At 39.8% G+C, this 22,403-nt stretch overlaps 3 protein-coding genes across 5 annotated transcripts; 1 reads left to right on the plus strand and 2 right to left on the minus strand.

The window, feature by feature from the left end:
* LOC146546745 (granzyme A-like) lies at window positions 1-8,628 on the minus strand. Of its 3 annotated transcripts, none has more exons than XM_085264389.1 (5): window positions 8,347-8,483; window positions 8,121-8,253; window positions 7,750-8,004; window positions 7,546-7,653; window positions 1-60 (listed from the first exon to the last, which is right to left on the minus strand). In XM_085264389.1, exons 1-5 carry the CDS (start codon window positions 8,436-8,438, stop codon window positions 1-3), a joined length of 648 nt encoding a protein of 215 aa, XP_085120515.1. In that variant the 5' UTR covers window positions 8,439-8,483. The 3 variants fall into 3 exon arrangements, with proteins under 3 accessions (XP_085120515.1, XP_085120514.1, XP_085120513.1); XM_085264388.1 differs by lacking the exon at window positions 1-60 and adding an exon at window positions 8,571-8,628 and having other exon boundaries at window positions 7,477-7,653; window positions 8,347-8,494; XM_085264387.1 differs by lacking the exon at window positions 1-60 and having other exon boundaries at window positions 7,477-7,653; window positions 8,347-8,628.
* A 4,176-nt stretch (window positions 8,629-12,804) lies between these two features.
* Window positions 12,805-13,981, minus strand: LOC146546746 (trypsin-3-like). The gene is made up of 5 exons (XM_085264392.1): window positions 13,924-13,981; window positions 13,685-13,835; window positions 13,461-13,593; window positions 13,076-13,336; window positions 12,805-12,969 (listed from the first exon to the last, which is right to left on the minus strand). Exons 1-5 carry the CDS (start codon window positions 13,979-13,981, stop codon window positions 12,805-12,807), a joined length of 768 nt encoding a protein of 255 aa, XP_085120518.1.
* Window positions 13,982-16,927: 2,946 nt separating this feature from the next.
* On the plus strand, window positions 16,928-19,209 carry LOC146546747 (granzyme A-like). The gene is made up of 5 exons (XM_085264390.1): window positions 16,928-16,991; window positions 17,126-17,267; window positions 17,883-18,021; window positions 18,276-18,545; window positions 18,657-19,209. The coding sequence occupies exons 1-5, from the start codon at window positions 16,928-16,930 to the stop codon at window positions 18,804-18,806; spliced, it is 765 nt and encodes a 254-aa protein (XP_085120516.1). The 3' UTR covers window positions 18,807-19,209.
* Window positions 19,210-22,403: the final 3,194 nt, after the last annotated feature.

Below are 22,403 nucleotides of genomic sequence, written 5' to 3' on the forward strand. Positions count from 1 at the left end.
CTAAACTTTGCATTTCTTTTTGTTGAGAATGGGTTTGACCCATAAAAGTAGTTTTGATATGTCTCTATAGATGTTGGGCACATCCAGATACTCATAAATTCTGCGAGGAGGAAATATTACATTTGATTTTGTTTTACTGAGGTGTACCTCAGTAAAGTTAGCTATGTTGCCACCACTACAGATTGTTAGACAGCACACCAGTAAAGTTTAATACGGGGCACGACTCATTGGATAGATGAGGAGATCTGCTGCCCTTGCTTGCTAGAGGTTAAAAGGGTCCCACACCTTTCATGTCCTAGCTGGTGCTTTCTCTTTTTGTTTTGTTTTTTCATTTCTCCAAAATCATTTTATTACTGGTCCTTGATGACATTCATTGTCAATACAGAATAAGGGGGAAAGTGGTAAGAACTACAACAGACAGTGGCTGAAACTTTATTAAAGCATTCAGTGTGTTTGGTGAACAAAGTGAACCTGAGGAAGGGGAGTCGGAGTCAGATCAAAGCTCTTCTGAAGAGACCAAAGCTGACAACCTCGACACATTCACCATCCTGGGGCAAGATGGCGGTCTTGAGTACCAGCCTCCCTCCACATCAAACAAACCACATCACAACACTGGCCTGCCTGCCTCAGCTGCCTGTGAGCGTCTCTTTAGCTGTACTGGACTACTGTTCACTGCAAAGCGAGCAAGGATAAACTACTAACTTTGAAAATCAACTGCTCCTCAAAATTAACAAGAAATCCAAAGAATGACAGTGGAGGATGAACACAAAGGAACTCTAATCTAAAGGTACAGTAGGGCAGGGTCAATAAAAGAAAATAATTTTTTTTATAACAGCTGCAGTATGGTTCATTTGAAAATTTTTAAGTTCATTTGACTTGTTCTATGATTTGCAGGTTAGAACACAATCTCATATGAAAGAATTACATAGTTTTGTCTTGAAAACGTGATACCTAAGAGTTTGGTTTTATTTGGGTCATTCAGGGAAAGTCACAGCACTTGTGACCATCACCCAGTTGAACTGCTATTGCACTTTAATTTGTTTTTCTTTTAATTAAAAAACAACTACTTTGAGATTTGTATTCCATTGTAGGGCTGGGTATCGTCACTGATTTCTAGAATCGATTCAATTCCGATTCACAAGGTCCCAAATCGATTCGATCCACGATTCGATTTAATTCGATTCGATTCGATTTACATCTGGGAAATTTTGACAGTCAGAAGTATAATTCAGATCAGTACATTTACATATTTTTGTATCTATAAAAAGGAAGCTGACACTCGCAAGACTTTATCCAAGGTGTGAGCATCACAGCAGATGCCTTTGTGTCAAAGTAGCTGAGGATAAAACACAGAAAAACATGAAGGTTTTCCTGGCCTGGGATTTTATAAAAATATTCTGCAGTACATCAAAAACGAAAGAAAACCATTAATCAACTTATGAACATTACTTCTGACGTTACAGTGGTTTTATTAGACACACGGCTAAGCATTTTGCATTTTGAATAATATTAAAAAGTTTAAATTTGTTCAGTATTGAACAGCAGAAATGAGGTTTTCTTTTCGGAAGAATGTAAAAGGGAAAAAAACAGCGGCCGACAGCGCTGTAAACAACAGTAGACTTGTGCGTAACAAGCAAGCGAATAATGAAGAAAGCGAAACTGTTCGAGAGAGGGGGGGGGGGGGGGGAGGGAGAGAGGGAGAGAGAGAGAGCTGCGCATCGCAATGGAAGCAAAACAGTAAAAGAGTGAATTCATGACGATGTTTATGTGAAGCGTTTGGATCTTCTTTTGCTGCTGGTTCGGTCAATATTGTTTGGAGAGAGATCAAACTAACAGCTTTAGAATCAGCGCATAAAGGGCGTGAACACAAAGCGCGGACCCGGATCAGCGAGCTGTCGGCTTTCAGCCCCGACTGTGAGAAAGGCGACATCTAACTGATTCTGATCCGCGGGTCGCGCTGTGTGTTTAAGTCTATGTGCAGAATCCCTGTACCTGCTCTCATTTACTGTTTGGTGGTTCTTGAAATTTTGTGAGATGTCACCAGAGATTCTGGCATTTCGGACAAAATAAATTTATATTAAAAAATCGATTCAGGATTTTAATGAATCGATTTTACGTTATCCAAGCCAGAATCGATTTTAATCGATGAATCGATTATAAAAACCCACCCCTATTCCATTGTCCTCCTGCTGTCAAAAAAAAACCTATTTAACCTTTGCTCCGAGTACATTTTAAATCAGCTACTTTTTATATTTACTCGAGTACATTTTTAGACAGGTAATTTTACTTGTACTTTAGTAAAATTTCATCAAAGTAATATTACTTTTACTTCAGTAGAATATTTTAATTCTCTTTCAACCTCTGTTCATATCCAGGAATAAGAGCTGTGTTTTTTGGGTTAAAGTCCTGCCTGTAAATCTGCATTGGGGTTGACTCCTGCCGGCTTCACAGACAATTTATGACTCTTTTGGGTTGAATAGAGCTTCTCATATCAATACAATTTAATTATAATGTAGTTGGTAGAATTTGGAGGTTTGGACTCTTTTGTATACATATACTGTGTAATATTATATACTTATTTGCCTTTGTGTTGAGATTAAGAGTCGATGCTCTACACTCGCAGTTACGAAACTATTACTGCTGTTGGTAAAACTGCACATACACTCACAGAGCTTTTCATCTGTTGAATTATCATTCATTCAGCGTCTCCAGCATTAATGTGAATTTATTATTCATTATCTTCATCCTCATAAATCTGTACTCCAGCTGTAGTAAGATATAGTGTACATAAATGAAATCTAGTGCGTTGCTGTTTGAGCCTCATTTCCCTGCTTCGGCTACAGCTTCTTCATCGCCCGGCCCGGCTTCGGCTTCTGCTTCTTCATCGCCCAGTCCGGCTTCGGCTTCTGCTTCTTCATCGCCCGGTCCGGCTTTGGCTTCTGCTTCAGCATCGCCCGGTCCGGCTTCGGCTTCTGCTTCAGCATCGCCTGGTCCGGCTTCGGCTTCTGCTTTAGCATCGCCTGGTCCAGCCTTCATGTCTGCACCCTCGTCTGGTCCAGCTTCATCTTCTGCTTCAGCATCGCCTGGTCCAGCCTTCGTGTCTGCATCCTTGTCTGGTCCAGCCTTCGTGCCCGCATCCTCGGCCACAGCATCCTCATCTTCACCCACTGCACCTGGTCCAGCCTCCGCTTCAGCGTCTTCATCAGCTTCGCCTGGTCCAGCTTCAGCATCCTCATCAGCCTCGCCTGGTCCAGCTTCAGCTTCGGCGTCCTCATCAGCCTCGCCTGGTCCAGCTTCAGCTTCGGCGTCCTCATCAGCCTCGCCTGGTCCAGCCTTCGTGTCTGCATCCTCGTCTGGTCCAGCCTTCGTGTCTGCATCATCGTCTCCGCCTGCTGCGGTCCCGGCTTCCGTGCCCTCAGCCTCGCCTGGCCCAGCCTCGTTTGGGTCTGGAGCTAAACGGCTGTTTTCTGGACCGCTGGCTGGGCTACTGGCCGGGCGCCGTTGCCTGACTGGCCGCCGTTGCCTGAGCGGCCGCCGTTGCCTTCCGCACGGCCGGCCCCCGGACCCTCTTCGCCTGAGCGGCCGCCGTTGCCTTCCTCACGGCCGGCCCCCTGAACCTTTTGTGCGCCTCCACGGCCTTCTTCGTGGCCGGCCTCCTGAACGGTCCCATCCTGGCCTCCTGTGTTATCGGGCCCCTGGCCGGCCACCTGAACTGTGTTTTGGACTCTGCTCCCCTGTGAGTTTTTTTTTTTTTGTGAACGTTTGTTTGGGACTCTGGGGCCTCCGTTTGGTCGTGGCCCGGTCCCTCCATCCTGGGCCCCCTGCCGCCCGCCTGGGTCTGGTGGTGTGTTTTTGTGGCTGTCAGGGGCCAGCCCTTGAGGGGGGGGGGGGGGGGGGGGGGGGGGGTACTGTCATGGTCCTGCGGCCATGACTGAGTGACTTTGTGTTTGTGTCCCTTATTGTTATTATTCTCTTTATTATTCATGGGCTGTTTTGGGATGGTTTGTGTTTTGGGATTTTAGATACTGGGTTCTGGGTTTGTGCTCCCTCTGTTGGTCCCTGGTGTTAGTGTTCCCCTGTCTCGTCAGGTTAATCAGGTCCAGCTGTTTCCCCCACCTGTGTGTGATTTCCCAGTGTCTCTTTGTGTACTTATAGTGTGTGATTTCCTCTGCTCCTCGTCGCGTCGTCTGTGTTCATACCTGGTGTAATCCCCTGCGTGCTCTCCCTGCTGTTCTCCCTTCATGCTCAGGTTTGCTATTTCTTTGTGTAGTTTCTCCCAGTTAGTTCATCCTTAGTTCTGTTTTACCATCCCCACTTTATATTTGATATTATCAATAAATCACCCTCACACCTGAATAAGTGCTGCGTTTTGAGTCCTCCTTCCACTCTCCACACGGCCGCTGCCCCGGACCGTGACAACCACAACCATGAATGGCAAGAAATACAAATATGTAGTAGAGACAGTTCATACTAAAACATTTTTTTTAAATCCTTTTGTCTGACTAAAAGTTCTAAGTAAAGAAGAAAGATATTTTGTAGCAATCTTAAAATCTTTAGCATGCCCTTTCCCTCTGAGTTTACAAGGTGGTTAGAGATGAACACTAAAAAGGACTAACAGCCCAAATAACAGGATGTAACAGCGTTTTTGAGCTGTAATGATGCACTGCCTGCTGGAACTCTTTTAGCAGACACAGTGGAAAAATATTGGAAAACTGGGAAGTGTAGAAACTAAAGATATGTAATCAAAAATATCTGTGGCTCTCTCATAAAAAAATGGAATTTATTACCATGTACTCCACAACGTTAGTTGGCCTTGTAGCAGTGAAGTGCTATAATTTGAATGCTGACGCAGTGCTGATGTTTGAGTAATTTCTGTGCAGCTACACTGACTCATTTAGTGACAGCAGATTACAGTTTGTCTATATCAGTTTTTCCTTTACAGGCACAGCTGCTGCTCATTGAGGAGCCACGCCCAGTTAGTTTTAGGTTTGTGTCTTATCACTTTGTGTTTACACACCTCTCTGCATTCAATCAGTACTTAGTATTAATCTCGCTCTCTTCTTCAGCGTGTCTCTGTCCTGTCTTCCTCCATTCACCCCCAACCAGACAGCCCCCCTCCTCCCTGAGCCTGGTTCTGTTGGAGGTTTCTTCCTGTTAAAAGAGAGTTTTCCTTCTCACTGTCACTAAGTGCTTGCCCATCGAGGGTCATCTGATTGTCTCAATTATTGTACAGTCTTCACCATGAGGTGTTTATTGTTATGATTTGTTGCTATAAAAAATGTAATTGAATTGAATTTGGACTGTGGGAGAAAAACCAGAGCACCCAGAGGTCTGGCATAAGTCTCATTATCATGCAGACACGGCCAGAGCAAGATGTTTAGTTGTTGTCTGCTTTTCTACCACTAGAAGGCGCCATTTCAACATTTCATGCTGCTGAAACTAAAATACTGTCTTTGAGACCCATCTGATAGCAGACAGTTGCAGTGCCGGGTGCTCGGCTCATGATGAGGTGATTTCTTTTGTCCCAGGTTCTGTCTGTTTTTGTGTTTTTTCTTACAGGTGCAGATCCTTTGCACTTTTCTATCTGTGCGCTATCCCTTTATTATGTTTTCCCTTTTATTCTTCCCATTTCTTTTTTTGTGTCCCGTTTGGATCTTTAGCTATCAGAATTGTTGTCTTAAGGCCAAGAAAGATGCCAAACGGATTTATTTTACCAAGTGGATCATCATGGCCTTGCCATATTGGTCCATTTGATTGACCTTTATTATAATTATGTATTTATTTTACAAATGGGACAGACATGACTGGGGGATAGGACAGGGAGAAAGAATGAAAGAAAGAGAGGGAGAGAAAGAAAACCAGAGGGGAGAAGAGACGGTGAGAAGGGGGGGAAGAAAGAAAGAAAAACAAACAAAACACCTGGATCACCTGTATGGAGAAAAAAAAACAGAAGAGAAAGCCAACAAAAAAAAGAGCAACATAATAAATACAGCACCATCACAATAAACTAGCTAGCAGTAGATAACAGTAGATACTAAATATTAAACGATATTGTGCAGCACGCAAGATAGACAGCGCACAATGTGCTTTGAGGCAGCAGCCAAGAAAGGTGTAGTCCGTGTCTGTGAACACCCGTGTGCACACCTGTGTGGATCAACATGCTTGTATTCCAAAGGTTTCTCCATGTAACGATCTGCTAGGGAGTGTGGGGAGCCATAGCCCCGTCCCCCAGGGCATGAAGCAGGTATGGAGGAGATCCAGGCCCCAGATATCCAGAGGCCCCAGAGTACGAGGACCCGAGGAGGACCACCAAAAGAGGGGGAACCGTGCCACCCTGGGTGGCATGGTTCCTTCCCATTTCTTTTTCTTTCTTTTTCCTCCTGCCTGTCAGCTTATACACATCACACAGACTGCAATAAAGGAAATAACACTAATGAAATGAGTAAATAAACAGACAAAAAGACAAAAGATAAAGTTTCCTTTATTGTCGCTATACTTAGACTACAGTGGTATATAACCTGATTCTGTGAAACAATTTAAAAATTTTGCCTGTCAGCTACTATGTTGTACTGTTGATATTGGTCACATGGGGTGGGAAACACCTTTGATACTTTTATTACTTTTATTTACTGATTTATTTTTATCTTCTTTTTCAATTATATATTTATTTTGTTTATTGATTTCATTGTATGCTTAATGTATGGTTTTTAACTGCTATCTCTGTTTTATTATTGGAAAGCACTTTGGTCAACTTTGTTGTTTTTAAAGTGCTATATAAATAAAGTTGGATTGGATTGGATTGGATTTAGACCCACATGATTGTTGCTGCATGCCCTCCTGGGGTAACACTGAGTGTGGTCACTCCCACTCTCACCGACTCACACCGATTGTGTTACTTTAGTCATGTGGGAACAGCAAACTGTAGCAGTGATCATATGACAGAATTATTCTCTTTAGAATTTTAGTTGTTATATTTTAGGGCAAATTTTTTACCTTCTCACGACAATATTACAGATGAAATTTGGACTGCGAGATATTTTTATTTCTGTTTTTGGTTCCTCCGATGAAGCAATCGCCAGCACCGTGTTTACATTTTAATAGATTAGATTAGATTAGATTAGATAGAACTTTATTAATCCCTCGGGTGGGTTCCTCTGGGAAATTCGATTTCCAAAAAAGCACAGCACCGACAGAAGTTACAGAGTTGCAGAATATTATATATATATATATATATATATATATATATATATATATATATATATATATATATATATATATATACACACACACACACACACACACACACACACACACACACATATATATAAATACAGAGACAATATAAATAAAATATACGAAGGGGATAAATAGAATAAATAGGAATAAAAAATAAAAATACAAGTGAATTGCACATTTCAAGTAAGAAATGTAATAATGTAATGAAATGTAATAAAGTAATAATACAAAACCAAAACTTTATGGGTTTTGTTTATCACTATTTGGGTTTTTTAGAATTGAGTTGATCCACAGGCGGTATTTTGAGATGTCTGTAAAAACGTTGGGTACATCAGGATAGTCACAGTTTCTTTTTTTGCTGAAGGAAACGACACCAACAGCGATTCCTTTGCATATCAGCGGGCTGCCTGAATCACCCTGTGAGGAGGAGGAAGACTTTTGAGTTGTCTTTTTAAGTTTCAGTTTTCGATAACAGGCCAAATTACAACGTCAGTGATTGGACGGGAAACATACCTGACAGAACCCTTTGTCTGTGCCATAACCACCTGCGCAGATTACATTAGCAGGAAGACCAGGCCACAGTTCCTTACACACCTTTATGTTGATGACAGGCACATCCACCACTCTCAGCTCATTAACAGTTTCACCAGCAGTTATAGTTTTCCCCCATCCAGACACCTGACACACTTCATTTTTTCTCAGTTGTACTTTAGCAGATGGCAGTGGAATTATTTTTACTCTCTTGTTTAGTTGAACTTTCCTGGAAAGCTGGAGACAGTTAGCATTAGAAATGCTCGCACTGTTATGCAGTGTAAATAATTAGATCACAAAATGATATCACCTTAAACCTTTAATGTTTCAGTATTAGTTTAGTTCATACTTACTTTAAGGAGCATGATGTCATCACCGTGCCAAGCCGTTTGATAAAAGTTGGGCTTGAATTTCTTTTTAATTGTTATTTTTTCTTGATGGGACTTCTCGAGATTGTGAGTGGCGAGAACAACGTGCGTGGGATTTCTGGAACAGTAATCTTTGTAATCAATACACTTTCTAAATCTGTTTTAAATGCTGTCAGTCACATTCTGCCACTGAAAAAGAATAATGACTTACTCTTTGGCACAGTGTGCAGCAGTGAGCACAAAGTCTGCAGTGATGAGAAATCCTCCACATACATGACGGGTGCTGCTCTGCATTGAGGCCATGTACAGCAATGAGTTCTCTGGAGCCTTTTTACCCTTTATGATGTCACTCCCATGTCCTCCAAAGAGGAAAATAAAACAAGTTGATGCTCCCATCAGATAGTCACAGAATGATAATCGATGATTAATTCTTACCAGCTTGTGTGAGACATGTGAAGACATGGAAGAACAGAAGTTTCTGCAGAGCGTGCATGATGCCATCAAAACACCACATGTGTCATGTTGACCCTTTTTATGCTGCAGCTTGCTTCAATGACTAACCACATCCTGTAAGGTAAGCTACACATACATAGATAATCTTTCATTATCAATATGAAACACATTTATAATTTTGCGTGTGTGTGTATATATTTATTTTAGTGTCCAACACATATATTCACATTATTTTTCTTTCGTTATCACCATTTGAGGCTCAATTTCAGATCAACTTTTGTGATTTAAGACTTTTCAGCTTCCTGATTCGGTTCATTGGGCACCTTTTTGGGCCTCCTTTTTTTCTGAAATAGAAATAAATTGACTTAAACATCTTTAAGTCAATTTAAAAACATTCGTTAGGGTTTTCATTTCCTTGTTTGTGATATGAGATTATTATACTATCTTATGCCACCTTATACTTCTAATCAAAGAATTGTTGAGTCATTATACGGCTATAGGCCACATTATGCCTTGGATTAAAGATTGTGAAATCATTACACTGTTTTATGATGCTGCTGATTTATAAGAAATACTGTTTTCAGAGAATCATGGCCTTATTTGTCTGATTAGAAAGAACAGAACATACTGCACAGGAAGCCAAGGTCATAACTGAGGCTCACTGAAAGAGAAAGAATGTGGATGTTTAGGTTTTATGACCTTGGAGGGGGCTGAAGCTATAAGAATGTGAGAAACGTTCAGACACTTCGAGATCTGGTGGACACCCTCCTGTCCACAACTCCCGTCCGGACGATTATGCTCAAAGTGTTGTATGGAAGAATGAGAATTGTATGGAATAAAGAGATCGCTGATTGAGCATTTATACACCGAGTGTTGTTCTTCCTTCAGCCCAAAGATCAAAGAATTGGGATATTTAACAGTGACTATAAGGAGAAACTACACTAATTGAAAAAACAAACAAACACTTTTTTTTTCCAGAATAAGTTTGTTAAATTTCGGATACTGATCCAGTTACAGTAAATAAGCTGACTTTTCTTTTTTCATTGATGTAAGAGGAGTGATGAGACTGATATGGAAAAAGAGAAACAAGTAATAAAACACTTTAAGTGTCTGTCTGTGGTTTCCAACCGCCTCTCTCAGTTTTGTTCCACATTTCCTGTGTTTGCATCTAAATGTCTGAAAATTGACACATTGGCTTGACACCATGAACTGGGTCGCTGAAACCACAGTGTCTAGCTACACAGACATATTAAACATATCTGTTTAACTACTACCAGGGGTGAAACATGATCGAATTAGTACAAATAAACAAAATCACTTTAATAAATAAATAAGGATTGTTTTTAATTTAATTATCGGAGTGATAAATCAGAGGAAAAACTAAAACTAAAAATCAATTAAAGGGGATCACTTATTATCCCACTTATGATTAAAGTGTTCTTCTGACATTATTTATCTTCTTTTGTTAAATCAGTTACCTGCTGCCAGTAGGTGTGTCTATGTTTCGGATACGTATACTGTGTAATTTTATATACTTACAGTGGGGCAAAAAAGTATTTAGTCAGCCACCGATTGTGCAAGTTCCCCCACTTAAAAGGATGACAGAGGTCAGTAATTTGCACCAGAGGTACACTTCAACTGTGAGAGACAGAATGTGAAAAAAAAATCCATGAATCCACATGGTAGGATTTGTAAAGAATTTATTTGTAAATCAGGGTGGAAAATAAGTATTTGGTCAATAACAAAAATACAACTCAATACTTTGTAACATAACCTTTGTTGGCAATAACAGAGGTCAAACGTTTACTATAGGTCTTTACCAGGTTTGCACACACAGTAGCTGGTATTTTGGCCCATTCCTCCATGCAGATCTTCTCGAGAGCAGTGATGTTTTGGGGCTGTCGCCGAGCAACACGGACTTTCAACTCCCGCCACAGATTTTCTATGGGGTTGAGGTCTGGAGACTGGCTAGGCCACTCCAGGACTTTCAAATGCTTCTTACGGAGCCACTCCTTTGTTGCCCGGGCGGTGTGTTTTGGATCATTGTCATGTTGGAAGACCCAGCCTCGTTTCATCTTCAAAGTTCTCACTGATGGAAGGAGGTTTTGGCTCAAAATCTCACGATACATGGCCCCATTCATTCTGTCCTTAACACGGATCAGTCGTCCTGTCCCCTTGGCAGAAAAACAGCCCCATAGCATGATGTTTCCACCCCCATGCTTCACAGTAGGTATGGTGTTCTTGGGATGCAACTCAGTATTCGTCTTCCTCCAAACACGACGAGTTGAGTTTATACCAAAAAGTTCTACTTTGGTTTCATCTGACCACATGACATTCTCCCAATCCTCTGCTGTATCATCCATGTGCTCTCTGGCAAACTTCAGACGGGCCTGGACATGCACTGGCTTCAGCAGCGGAACACGTCTGGCACTGCGGGATTTGATTCCCTGCCGTTGTAGTGTGTTACTGATGGTGACCTTTGTTACTTTGGTCCCAGCTCTCTGCAGGTCATTCACCAGGTCCCCCCGTGTGGTTCTGGGATCTTTGCTCACCTTTCTCATGATCATTTTGACCCCACGGGATGAGATCTTGCGTGGAGCCCCAGATCGAGGGAGATTATCAGTGGTCTTGTATGTCTTCCATTTTCTGATGATTGCTCCCACAGTTGATTTTTTCACACCAAGCTGCTTGCCTATAGTAGATTCACTCTTCCCAGTCTGGTGCAGGTCTACAATACTTTTCCTGGTGTCCTTCGAAAGCTCTTTGGTCTTGGCCATTGCTGAGTTTGGAGTCTGACTATTTGAGGCTGTGGACAGGTGTCTTTTATACAGATGATGAGTTCAAACAGGTGCCATTCATACAGGTAACGAGTGGGGGACAGAAAAGCTTCTTACAGCAGACGTTACAGGTCTGTGAGAGCCAGAGATTTTCCTTGTTTGAGGTGACCAAATACTTATTTTCCACCCTGATTTACGAATAAATTCTTTACAAATCCTACCATGTGGATTCATGGATTTTTTTTTCACATTCTGTCTCTCACAGTTGAAGTGTACCTCTGGTGCAAATTACTGACCTCTGTCATCATTTTAAGTGGGGGAACTTGCACAATCGGTGGCTGACTAAATACTTTTTTGCCCCACTGTATTTGCCTTTGTGTTTTAGATTAAGAGTCGATGCTCTACACTCACAGTTAAGAAGATATTACTGTGGTTAGTGGAACTGCACTCACAGAGCTTTTCATCGGTTGAATTATCATTCATTCAGCGTCTGCAGCATTAATGTGAATTTATTATTCATTATCCTCATCCTCATAAATCTGTACTCCAGCTGTAGTAAGATATAGTGCACATAAATGAAATCTAGTGTGTTGCTGTTTGAGCCTCATTTCCCTGCACTGAAGCTCAGAGGAAGACTTGTATGGGTCTCTGTTGAACCACTAGAACATGCTGTTTCAGTAGATGAAGTTGTTATAATGTTTGATAAAATCTTCCAGCACAGGTGTGTGCAGTATAAAAAAAATCCAAGCCACTGCAAACCAGGTCATTCTACTATTACCCTCAAATCTTATGTCTTTTTGCCAATAATCACCCTTCTCCACAAACATCAGGTGACTTGTGAGAGTGAGGACAAGCATTGTGTAATGCATTTAAGGTAAAAACAAACAGAATCTCCACCGAGCACATGTTGGAGCCGACAGTAAGCCGACAAAATCCTCATATTACTTAAATACCAAAAAGTAGTCATTCCCTGAACCCAGCATGTTTTTGAGCTTTACTGTACAAGGAATATAAAAAATGAAATGTTATGAAAAGTATTTTCTCATTTTCTGCTAGAAGAATTTGGCTCTACAGTCATTAGCCTGTATCCATGGTAACACCTGGAGGCTTAAGAAAAATATCAAGTCTGAATTTGATTACTTCTTTTGATATTGAACTTCAGTTTAATTGGAAAAAACTGAATTAAAACTTTGAGAAGCAAAAAACCATACAAGGATGCAAATATGTCTTTCATCACAGGCAAACTGAAGCGTGGTCCACTACAAAGGCAGAAATAATATTAAAAATTCAGCCTTTTGGCTGTTACAGAAAGAAATGACAGATTGAGTGTGGGATACGTTTGTATTTTTGTTTTTGGTTAAACTGATGAAAGAATCAGAAATTCTCACATTTCAATAGTGAAAAGAAAAACTTGAAGTAAATTTTTTACTTAAATTACTTTACTCAATCTCTTTTTTTTCCAGAACCTCGTCGATCCACCGACGGTAATTTGAGATGTCCGTATAGACGTTGGGTTTATTGGGGTAATTGCAGTTCGCATTATAGTTGAAAGAAACAACACCAACAGCAAACCCATGACACACCAGAGGACCACCAGAATCTCCCTGTGAGGAGGAAGAATTTTAATTTATCAGTTTATGTTCATTGTGTTTATGTTTTTAAGATATGTGAACATGAAACCGTTTTAAACTGAAAGGACAGAAAACATACCTGACAGAATCCTTTGGTTGTTTCATATCCACCTGCACAGGTTACATTGGCAGGAAGAGGAAGATCAGGCCATTGTTCTTTACAGACTTGTTTGTCAATGACAGACACGTCCACCACCATCAGCTCATCAGCAGGTTTATCATCAACAGTTTCAGTTTTTCCCCATCCAGCCACCTGACACACTTGGTCTTTTAGGTTTATTTCAGCATGTGGAATTTGAATTATTTCTACTCCATGGCCCAGTTTAACTTTCTCAGACAGCTGGAGACACAACATGAAGTAAAAAATATATCTATGTTCATACGATAGTTCTTTAGATATAATCTGAATAATGAAACCACAAACACATCATGTGAAACTGTTGTGAACATGAACATGTACTTACTTCAATCAGCATGATATCATCACCCAGTCCAACACTTTTATAATTTTCATGGATGATTTTTTTTTCAATCCTTATTTTTTGATGATTGCCGTTCTTGAGATTGTGGTTCCCAAGAACAACGTGTGTGGGGCTCCTGAAAGAGTAATCAATGAGAGGTAATCAATACAATGTGTTTTAATGACATGAGTCAGAGAAGCAGAAGCAGAAGATGTTTGATTACTCACGAGTCATTACAGTGTGCAGCCGAGACTACAAAGTCTTCAGTGATGAGAAATCCTCCACAAACATGTTGACCCATGTTGTTCTGCACAGAGGCCATGTAGTGCATGGAGTTCTCTGGGGCTTTTGTACCATGTATGATGTCACTTCCATGTGCTGAAAAAAGCAGAGTAAAGGAAACCAAAATGAAGTTAACGTTCCATTGAACGATCAGAGGACAATAACAAAGTTTTGCAGATCTTACCGAGTCGTCCGAGACATGCCAGAACATGGAGGAGCAGGATTTTTTGCAGACTGAGCATGATGCCAGCAAAAAGGTGAAGTTGTGTTGGCACAAGTGTGAAATTGACCTTTTATACAGCAGTTGCTCTGTCAAATCTGATGATCACAATTTGACTTCTAACCACATCCTGTTTTTTTGGGCACTTGTATTATCTTTACATTATCTTGTTCATCAGTATTACACTACCTCATCATCCTGAAACACACGGGCTGTTTAATGGTTGCAAGTTTCTCACAGTCTCTCACACCACAACTTTTGTACACAAGCAGGCATGTCTAAACCTTCATAAAGCTGGGTTGTTGAAACATTTTTACACCACTGTTAAAGCTCAAAACAACAATATCCCACTGAGTTACTGATTTCATACTTGAACCAAGACTAATAACATTATGGTACTTGGCTCATAATCTGTCCACCAGCAATGTAAAAACAGGAAGGAGATGCCTTTTCATTTAGCGCCTCCTTGGGACCATTTCTTCCACTGTGTGAACTGTTTATGGAGCGAGGTTCTCCTACGGAAAAGTGGTAGTGCCCTCCTGTATGGAGCTTGGTCTCTTGAATGAATAATATGTAAATAGTGCTTTGGCGGTAAAGAGAGTTTTGGAAAGAATCATGAGTTTGAAGCTGGAAATTGGAGACTGGAAAGGATGTGCAGGAAGATTCAGGATCGAAACTGAAATGTTCCAACAAGTGAAGAGAGTGTGTGGAGAAGATGGGAGGAGCACTGTGAGGAGCTGATGGATGTGAGAAAACGAGAGAGAGGGAGGAGAATGGATGGAGGATGGTGAATATAATGAATCAGGAAGTGTAGGAAGACACAAATGATATGAAACGGAATTCTTTAATAGCAATACATTCTGGGTAGTCGCTACCATGTTGTTGTCCATGCAATACCAAAACAAAGATGGACACCAACAAGCATGATACGATACAGATAGAAGATAAACGATGAGGGAAAGGAGCATCGTTAGGAGGGTTTAAACACAACGAATGGCCATTTTATCTTTAGGACCTACTGATGCTAACAGTAGTGGTGAGCACACAGCAAACATGTTAAGAATGATAAACTCACATGGAACTTTATGTTTACTGAGAGCAAAGTGGTTTTTCTCATTAACTGAAGAATTAATCACTGAGAGGTGGTGTGCATCACCACAGAAGATGTCTGATTACTAATGAGGCTATACGACATGCATCATAGACCACAGAGTATTTGGTGATTAGAAATCATTGATATACATCACCTCTGGTGTTCTGCACAGAGGCCATGTGCTGCACTGAATTCTCATGGGCTTTTTTGCCACGTATAGTTTTACCAAGAAATTGTGGTAGCGTATGCAATGCCATACTCTCTGCAAACATATAGCTCAAAAAGTGTCGAATGAATTCTGTTAAAATGTTGTAGGGGTGTAGAGCGGGGTCATCTTAACAAAGCATTAAAATCTGGCTCACATCCACCGTTGACCGTCTTCAAGGTCAACTTCAAGATTTATTGGTGGAAAACTGAAAAAGAAGCCTTTTAAAATTAAAAGTGCTTAAAAGTAAAAGTGTGGTGTGTATTGTCGACATATAGAAAGGAACACATAAAGACTTAAGGATTTTTCTGGAAACCACACAGCTCCCCTGTGACAGAGGAAGATCGTGACAAAGGAGACTGAGACAATGGCCGTGTTCCAAAATCGCCTCCTATCTCCTATTAATGGCTGTGCCTCATGTTATCTGTCTGAGCTGCTACACCCTTATGTCCTGCCTCATTCTCTCAGGTCAGCAGACCAGATGCTTTTGCTCGTTCCAAACACTCAACGTAAGCACAGAGGTAGGAATAAAGTGCTGCAGTTTGCAGTGCTTCTTACCAAAATAATCCAGTGTAAACTCGGGTTTCAGTCCAGTGGTAATCTCTGAAAATAGGCAGTTCTGATAAGTGAGAGGAGGCTGAAGGAAAATCAGTATATTTTGATATAATGTTACCGTGCCACATGCGTGTGCCAACATTCAGGCATTAATCTAACACAGTAACAGTATTAATTACAGATTCAGCAGAGAGAAGCTGCTCGCTGTGTGCGCACTGCTGAGAAAAAGAAGCTGAGCTCGGTTTATTTCTGCTCTGTTTCATGAAAACTGTGTTAGTGAGGAGCAAAGAGTGGGCTCACCGACACACTCGGCATGAAGACTGAGTGAAGAGTTTCAATACAGAGAGTTCTCTCTCGTTCTGATAACATCTCGCCTCCGAAAAATAAACTCTTCTATTAGCAGCTATTACAGCCACCGCAGGCTGAATACAGGATTTTTTTTCCATGTTAAATTTTGTGCAACTTGCAAGAAACTTTGTGTCATAGACTTTTCAATTCACATTTGCCTGACTCATTTAAATATTCTCCACCTGAAAGTAAAACTCTTATAAATACTTCTGCTCGCAGCTTTCAGTCACCGACTCTTCAGCCTTTTCAGTGAATCCAACAGGTTATTAATGTCTCAAAATCTTTTAAGTCTCAAAATCTCAACCTCTCAAAATCACTGTAAATCAGACACAGCCGTCACAGATATTTTAGAGCTAATAATCAATCAAATATCTTTGCTTTTATGATCCTAACCTCATTGTGTCACTGACATTCAATATTCACATTAAACCACTAGGTGGTGATCTCTGATATATTTCGTGGGCACTGTGTGGCTTCAACCCAGTTCACAGTAATACTGGTAAAACTAGAAAATGAATGATGATTATTAAAAAGCACATATGATTAACATGTGAACAAATTGGCAAATTATATTTTTTAGTTTCAAAACTACTGATGATTGTTATAACACATTAAGAACACTACTGGCTGTGTGTGTGTGTGTGTGTGTGTGTGTGTGTGTGTGTGTGTGTGTGTGTGTGTGTGTGTGTGTCTGCTCAGCGTATAAAGCTGTGCATAACAGTGGACTTCAGTGAATTCAACATTCGCTCAGCGAGAGTTGAGACAACATGTTCTGCCGGAGGAATTTCAGTGTTTTCATCTTGTTCATGCTTCTTTCCATCATCCAGTCAGGTGAATGATGTTTTGTACTTTAATTTACATTACTGATATCTCTCAGTTGGTGTAGGATGTGTGCTCACTCATCTGTTCTTGACTTAAAAATCTGCTGATTTTCTTATGTGACTGGATATTTTTTTTTGTTTTAGGTCATGGTTCTGAGATTATTGGAGGGAAGGAAGTTAAGCCACACTCACTGCCCTTCATGGCTTATTTGACAAGTAAGAAATCTATGTGTGGGGGGACATTAATCCACCCACAATGGGTCCTGACAGCTGCTCACTGCACTGGGTAAGAACCCGAGGTTCACTTTTCCTAAATTTCCAAATCAAAATATTGCAGTATTTATTTTTAACAGAAGATGTGAAGTGTAATGCTAACTGATATTTTTTCTTACCCAGAGCGTAACTCCTCCTGACAGGCAGGGGCTGCACTAAAATGTTTCATGCTTTTATAAGAACACAACTTTTAAACCTTTCACCTTGAAAATGACATACTACAGTTGTCTTTACTCATTGTGATGTCAAAGGATCTTGTAGTGAAAAAATAGTAAGTGTGTTGTACAGCTCTCTCTCCATGCTTTGACCTTGGGTGCTAACAGTGAAGGTCAAGGTCAAATGCATAGCCAAACTAGGTACTCATGTCCCCTAAGATGTTTGAAGATGATCCATAAACAATTGTGGGCAATTTCAAGTTTGATGTGGCTTTGACCTGATTTTCACCAACATGAAATCAGCTTTAGTTGTTATTTGTGTCTGACATCACACAACGCTTGAAAACTAGCAAACAGACAAACAAACACAAAGAACCGATTACATCCTGCCCTCCTTCAAGTAGAGAAAAATACACTCCTGACCTTTTGATGTAAGTGAAGTGTCATCACTACACTGAGTTTTTCTTTTGCAGAATGAGCAAGGCGATCCTGGGAGCGCACTCCATCGCCAAAGAGGAAGAAGAGTGGAGGCAGGTCCGAGAGGTTGAGAAACGTTTTGCTCATCCTAACTATTTCAATCATATTGTGGGCAATGACCTCATGCTGCTCAAGGTAAGCTGAAAATTCAGTGTCCAGTAGCCGGTCAAGCAAATATACAACAATGAAAATAAGTTTGTTTCTACCTGATAAAGTGCATTTCTGGGTATGTTTATACATGTTTCAATAATTCGCTCCAACTATTTCCCATTTTCCAAACAAAATATATGAATTATTAAGTAGTGACCCAGACTTTATCACAGTGGCAAGTCGGTAACATATAGATAGTCACTGTCAAAATGTAACATTTCTTTTCAACTCTTTCTCAGCTTAAGGAACCAGTAAATACAACCAAGTCAGTAAAATGGCTCCAGTTGGGCAAAATTGTCAAAGACCCTGCAGATGGCACCACGTGTCTGGTTGCTGGATGGGGAATAACTGAAGAGAACCGCACCTCGGATGTTCTCAAGTCTGTCCGCGTGACTGTGATCGGCAGACATAAGTGTAACTCTTGTGAATATTACAACTACGCACCTTTAATCACCAGTGACATGGTATGTGCTGGTTCAAATGGCAAAAAAGCAGCGGATACCTGTCAAGTAAGTATGAAGAATGTATATGAGCATGTAATCATTGAGCTCAGCACCCTTTTGACGTTTTGACACCTGTAAGTGAGAAAAAGGTCTACAGTGCATATGTACTTGCTGCAGGGGGATTCCGGAGGCCCACTGCTGTGCGGCTTTCAGCTGGTTGGAGTTACTTCTTTTGGAGCCGGTTGTGGGGACATTTACAAGCCTGGAGTCTACTCGTTTCTCTCAAAGAGGCAACTCAAGTGGATCAAAGAAACTATGAAGTCTTAAAAGTCATCAGGCATCAGTCCACATAAACTAAGCTAGATGACAATGTTTTATGCTTTTATGATGTTTAATCGGCTGAGCTATCACTTCATACCTTTCACTTGACCAGCATCATTTTATTATCTCATTGATTATGTTATATTTTATGGAATCTTTGTCACTGCTGGCTTGCTCTAATCGTTACAGACTGTGCACATAGCAGCCTGTGGTTAGTCCGTTTATGCACACACAAAAGTAAAACAACAGTGAGACTGTCCAGTCTGTCGCCCAGAGACATTCACTATGTCCAGTAAATGAATATGAGGATTTTGAACAGATTTTTTCACAAAGATAAATTTTTAAATATGTTTTCTTGTTTAGTTTTGTTCAGTATTTGTACTTGACACATCCCCTCCCTGCCAAAAGACAAAACAAAAAACAAAATTGATACAAAACAATATTTTACTTTACTTTTACTTTCTGCTTTTCCTACTTTCTAATAAAGCTGAAGTAAAGATATCTTTCCTTCTGTCTGTGTCTTATTTTTTGTACTGTAATTCTCTCAAAGTGTCATGTTTTTACAGTAACTTCTAATTCTCACATCACTAAATCTTAATCTTAATTTAAGAAATCTTTATCAAAAATTGGTAATCAGTCCTTCATTTTTAACCAAATTAAATGTCTTTTAAGCCTAAAAAGGCAGTCAGGCCACATTCTTGATTTGTTCTTTGTCAAACGAGCCCTTTGTGGCTTATTTATTTACATATTTGATGAGGTAAAAATCATTTTGCTTCTCTTACATTTTCAAATAAAATATAGCAGTGTTTTTTTTTTTATCACACTGTCTCATAGGTAATACATTGTGTGATTGTGTGTTTTTTTAAATTGCGATCATAAAAAAAACCCACATAATTAATTTGATTTAACATTTCACAGAATTAACAGGTGCATCAATGATATAATGTTACCATTAATACCGTTACACCAAAATATTTTGCTTTATAGCCTCAAGGTTTTGTCTGGCATCACTGGTTAAGCACTAGCCTGGTTTTCCTCCTATTTTTCTGAAAGAGGATTTTCGGTTAGGGTAAACAAGTTCTCTAGCACTGCTTCTCTAACCTGTGGGGTTCCACAAAGTTCAGTCCTTGGTCTATTGTTTTTGTTTTTTACATGCTACCTTCAGAATGATTCCATTCTTTTGTTTCTTATTTCCATGCCAATGATATTCTGCTGCTTATGTCTTTTAAGCCTTGTCAGCTGGATACACCTTAGTTGATTGTTTATTCGAGATTTGTGGCTGGCTCTCCAATAACTGCTTTGTTTTAAACTCCAATAACACCAAGGTCGTGATAATAGCTGCTCCCGATATACATTCAAGAATCAGTCAAGTGATTACTTTGTTTGGAGCTTGGACGTCTGTGCGTTGTCATAAAATAATACATAAACTAATTTAAGTCTATTAGCAGCATCCAACCAATCATCCAGTTTTTTTATCTAATAAATGCTCATTTGACTTCTCACTTGTTGGTGAGAAGTTGGTAGATTGGATCTGGCTGGTTTACACTTTTTTATCAGTAAGTAATGTAAAAAAAATATTGATTTTTAGATCTGGTGCAACAGCACGTGCGCTAAATATGTTTCCTTCTCTCCTTCATTTCTTTATTTTAACCATTTTTCTTGTCTCACACTTAATAAATACATTTCAGAAATTAGAGCTTTTGATTATTTAATTATCTACAATTGAAGAAGTCAGATGCAAGTCCATGATACTGTTCTTAGGAACTGTTTGATTTGGCCAGTTGTCACTATCTTCAGATCCTGTAGCAAATTGAATGAACCACAGAAACCACAATTTCCAGATAAGATTTAAACTTCAGAGCACTTCCTCAGACTCACGGTTATGAAACTTAGCTGTATTTAGACAGTTACCCCATTTTACCATCCTCAGAAGTTTATTGATTAAACCTGATTAAAAATGAAATGTCATCCATATTAATAAGGCTCATGAAACTGTAGACAAGATGGAAACTGAATAGCTGTTAATTGTAAAACTTTGTCTGATATTTATTTATTGCCCCACTGGTCCAATAATTAACACATTGCTTAATATTGACTTTATATTCTCAGTTTGATAGCATAATGGTGGAGTACGATGCTAATAGATGGAATAGTTAAAAGGTTTTTGCTAGGTTCTGATTATGTGTGTAAAAACATTGTCCCTTCAGTCGTAAGTATATTTCAGTCATTATAGAACTGCACTTGTGTTTTACCAAAGAAAGCAATATTTAAAAAAAAAAAAAATGTATTGACAGCGATTTAACAGCACAAGTACAATCCCAGGGTGTCAAAGCAAATCTTTAATTAAGTAAGATTTAACAAGTCTTTTTTCCTGAGAATCGTGTTGATCCAGTAAAGTTGTTTTGAAATATCTGCATTGTACCATCTCCACCCCAATGTTCTGTGTATTTCCTCAGTGCTCCCTGTATTTCCTACTTCTGTTCCCAGTTTAGTTCCCTAGTTTCTTAGTTTTTTGGTTTGAGTCCCTAGTTTCTTGTTTTTGGTTTTATTTTCTGTATTAGTGTAAGAGTATTCCTAGTAGTAAAAGCTGCCTTTTTGAATTTATTCCCTCGTGCTTGAGTCCTGCTTTGAGTCCACAGCACCACACTGTGACAGCAGCTTGACCAAATCAATTCATTGAAAATGTATTACAGTTTCTATTTAAATATTAAAGCAATGAATAAACACTGTTCTCACTTGTGTCTGTAGGTACATGAATAAAATGTGATCATGTAGAGCTTTTACATTTTTTAGGCTTTAAGTCGCTGCTAATATTGAGGATTTAGCAAGTACAGAAGTAATACATTATTTACTAATCAGTTATTTATTACTGAAGATCAATTATTTACTTTATGATTGTAAATAATTATTACATATCCATTCATCCATCCTTATCAGGGACGCTGTCCCAGGTTGCTCTGACATCCTGCTACTGTATGTTGATTATTGTCTTTGGCGCAAATTTGTACAGTGTGTAACTTGGAATCTCTCGGCTGTGGTAGACTCCACATGTAGAGGCTTTATTGTCCATGACAGTTCCTTTTCCTCTTTAACTACCTGAGGAATTCTTGGAGCAGCTCATCTCAGGTGCATGTCTTCCTGATGCATTTGCATCTTAGACTGGGCTTTGAAACTCTCTTATCCTCGCCACGTCTCTTTCCTTTGTTAATAGACTTGTAGGTGCTGGACTTTGGATCATGGTTTTCATGTCGTGACATCATGATCATCTATCTCCTACTGTGGATTATTATTCCAGTTGGGTATATGACAGCTGTGGTGATGCATGCATTAGTGGCTTGGATCTTACTTCTACTGTTTAACTGGCATCAAAGCACTTGCCTTACCTACTGTGTTTGGCTGTGATGGACCTTCGAGCATCTTTGTCATGGTTCCCCCATTTAACACAAAAGAAATCTTTATTATAATCAATTAACTCAATAATCATATAAATAGTAACAACAAAAAGAGACAGCACCGCTGCTTTAATGATAAATCAGACAGGTCAACCCAAAGAGATAGTGACCACTTCAACAAAGAAAACAACTATAAGGCTTCAACAGAAAA

This window comes from Mchenga conophoros, linkage group LG23 (genome assembly GCF_057382185.1).
Source record: "Mchenga conophoros isolate Kocher_MC1m ecotype Shallow Benthic linkage group LG23, M_conophoros_male_GT1.1, whole genome shotgun sequence".
NCBI classification, from domain to species: Eukaryota; Metazoa; Chordata; class Actinopteri; order Cichliformes; family Cichlidae; genus Mchenga; species Mchenga conophoros.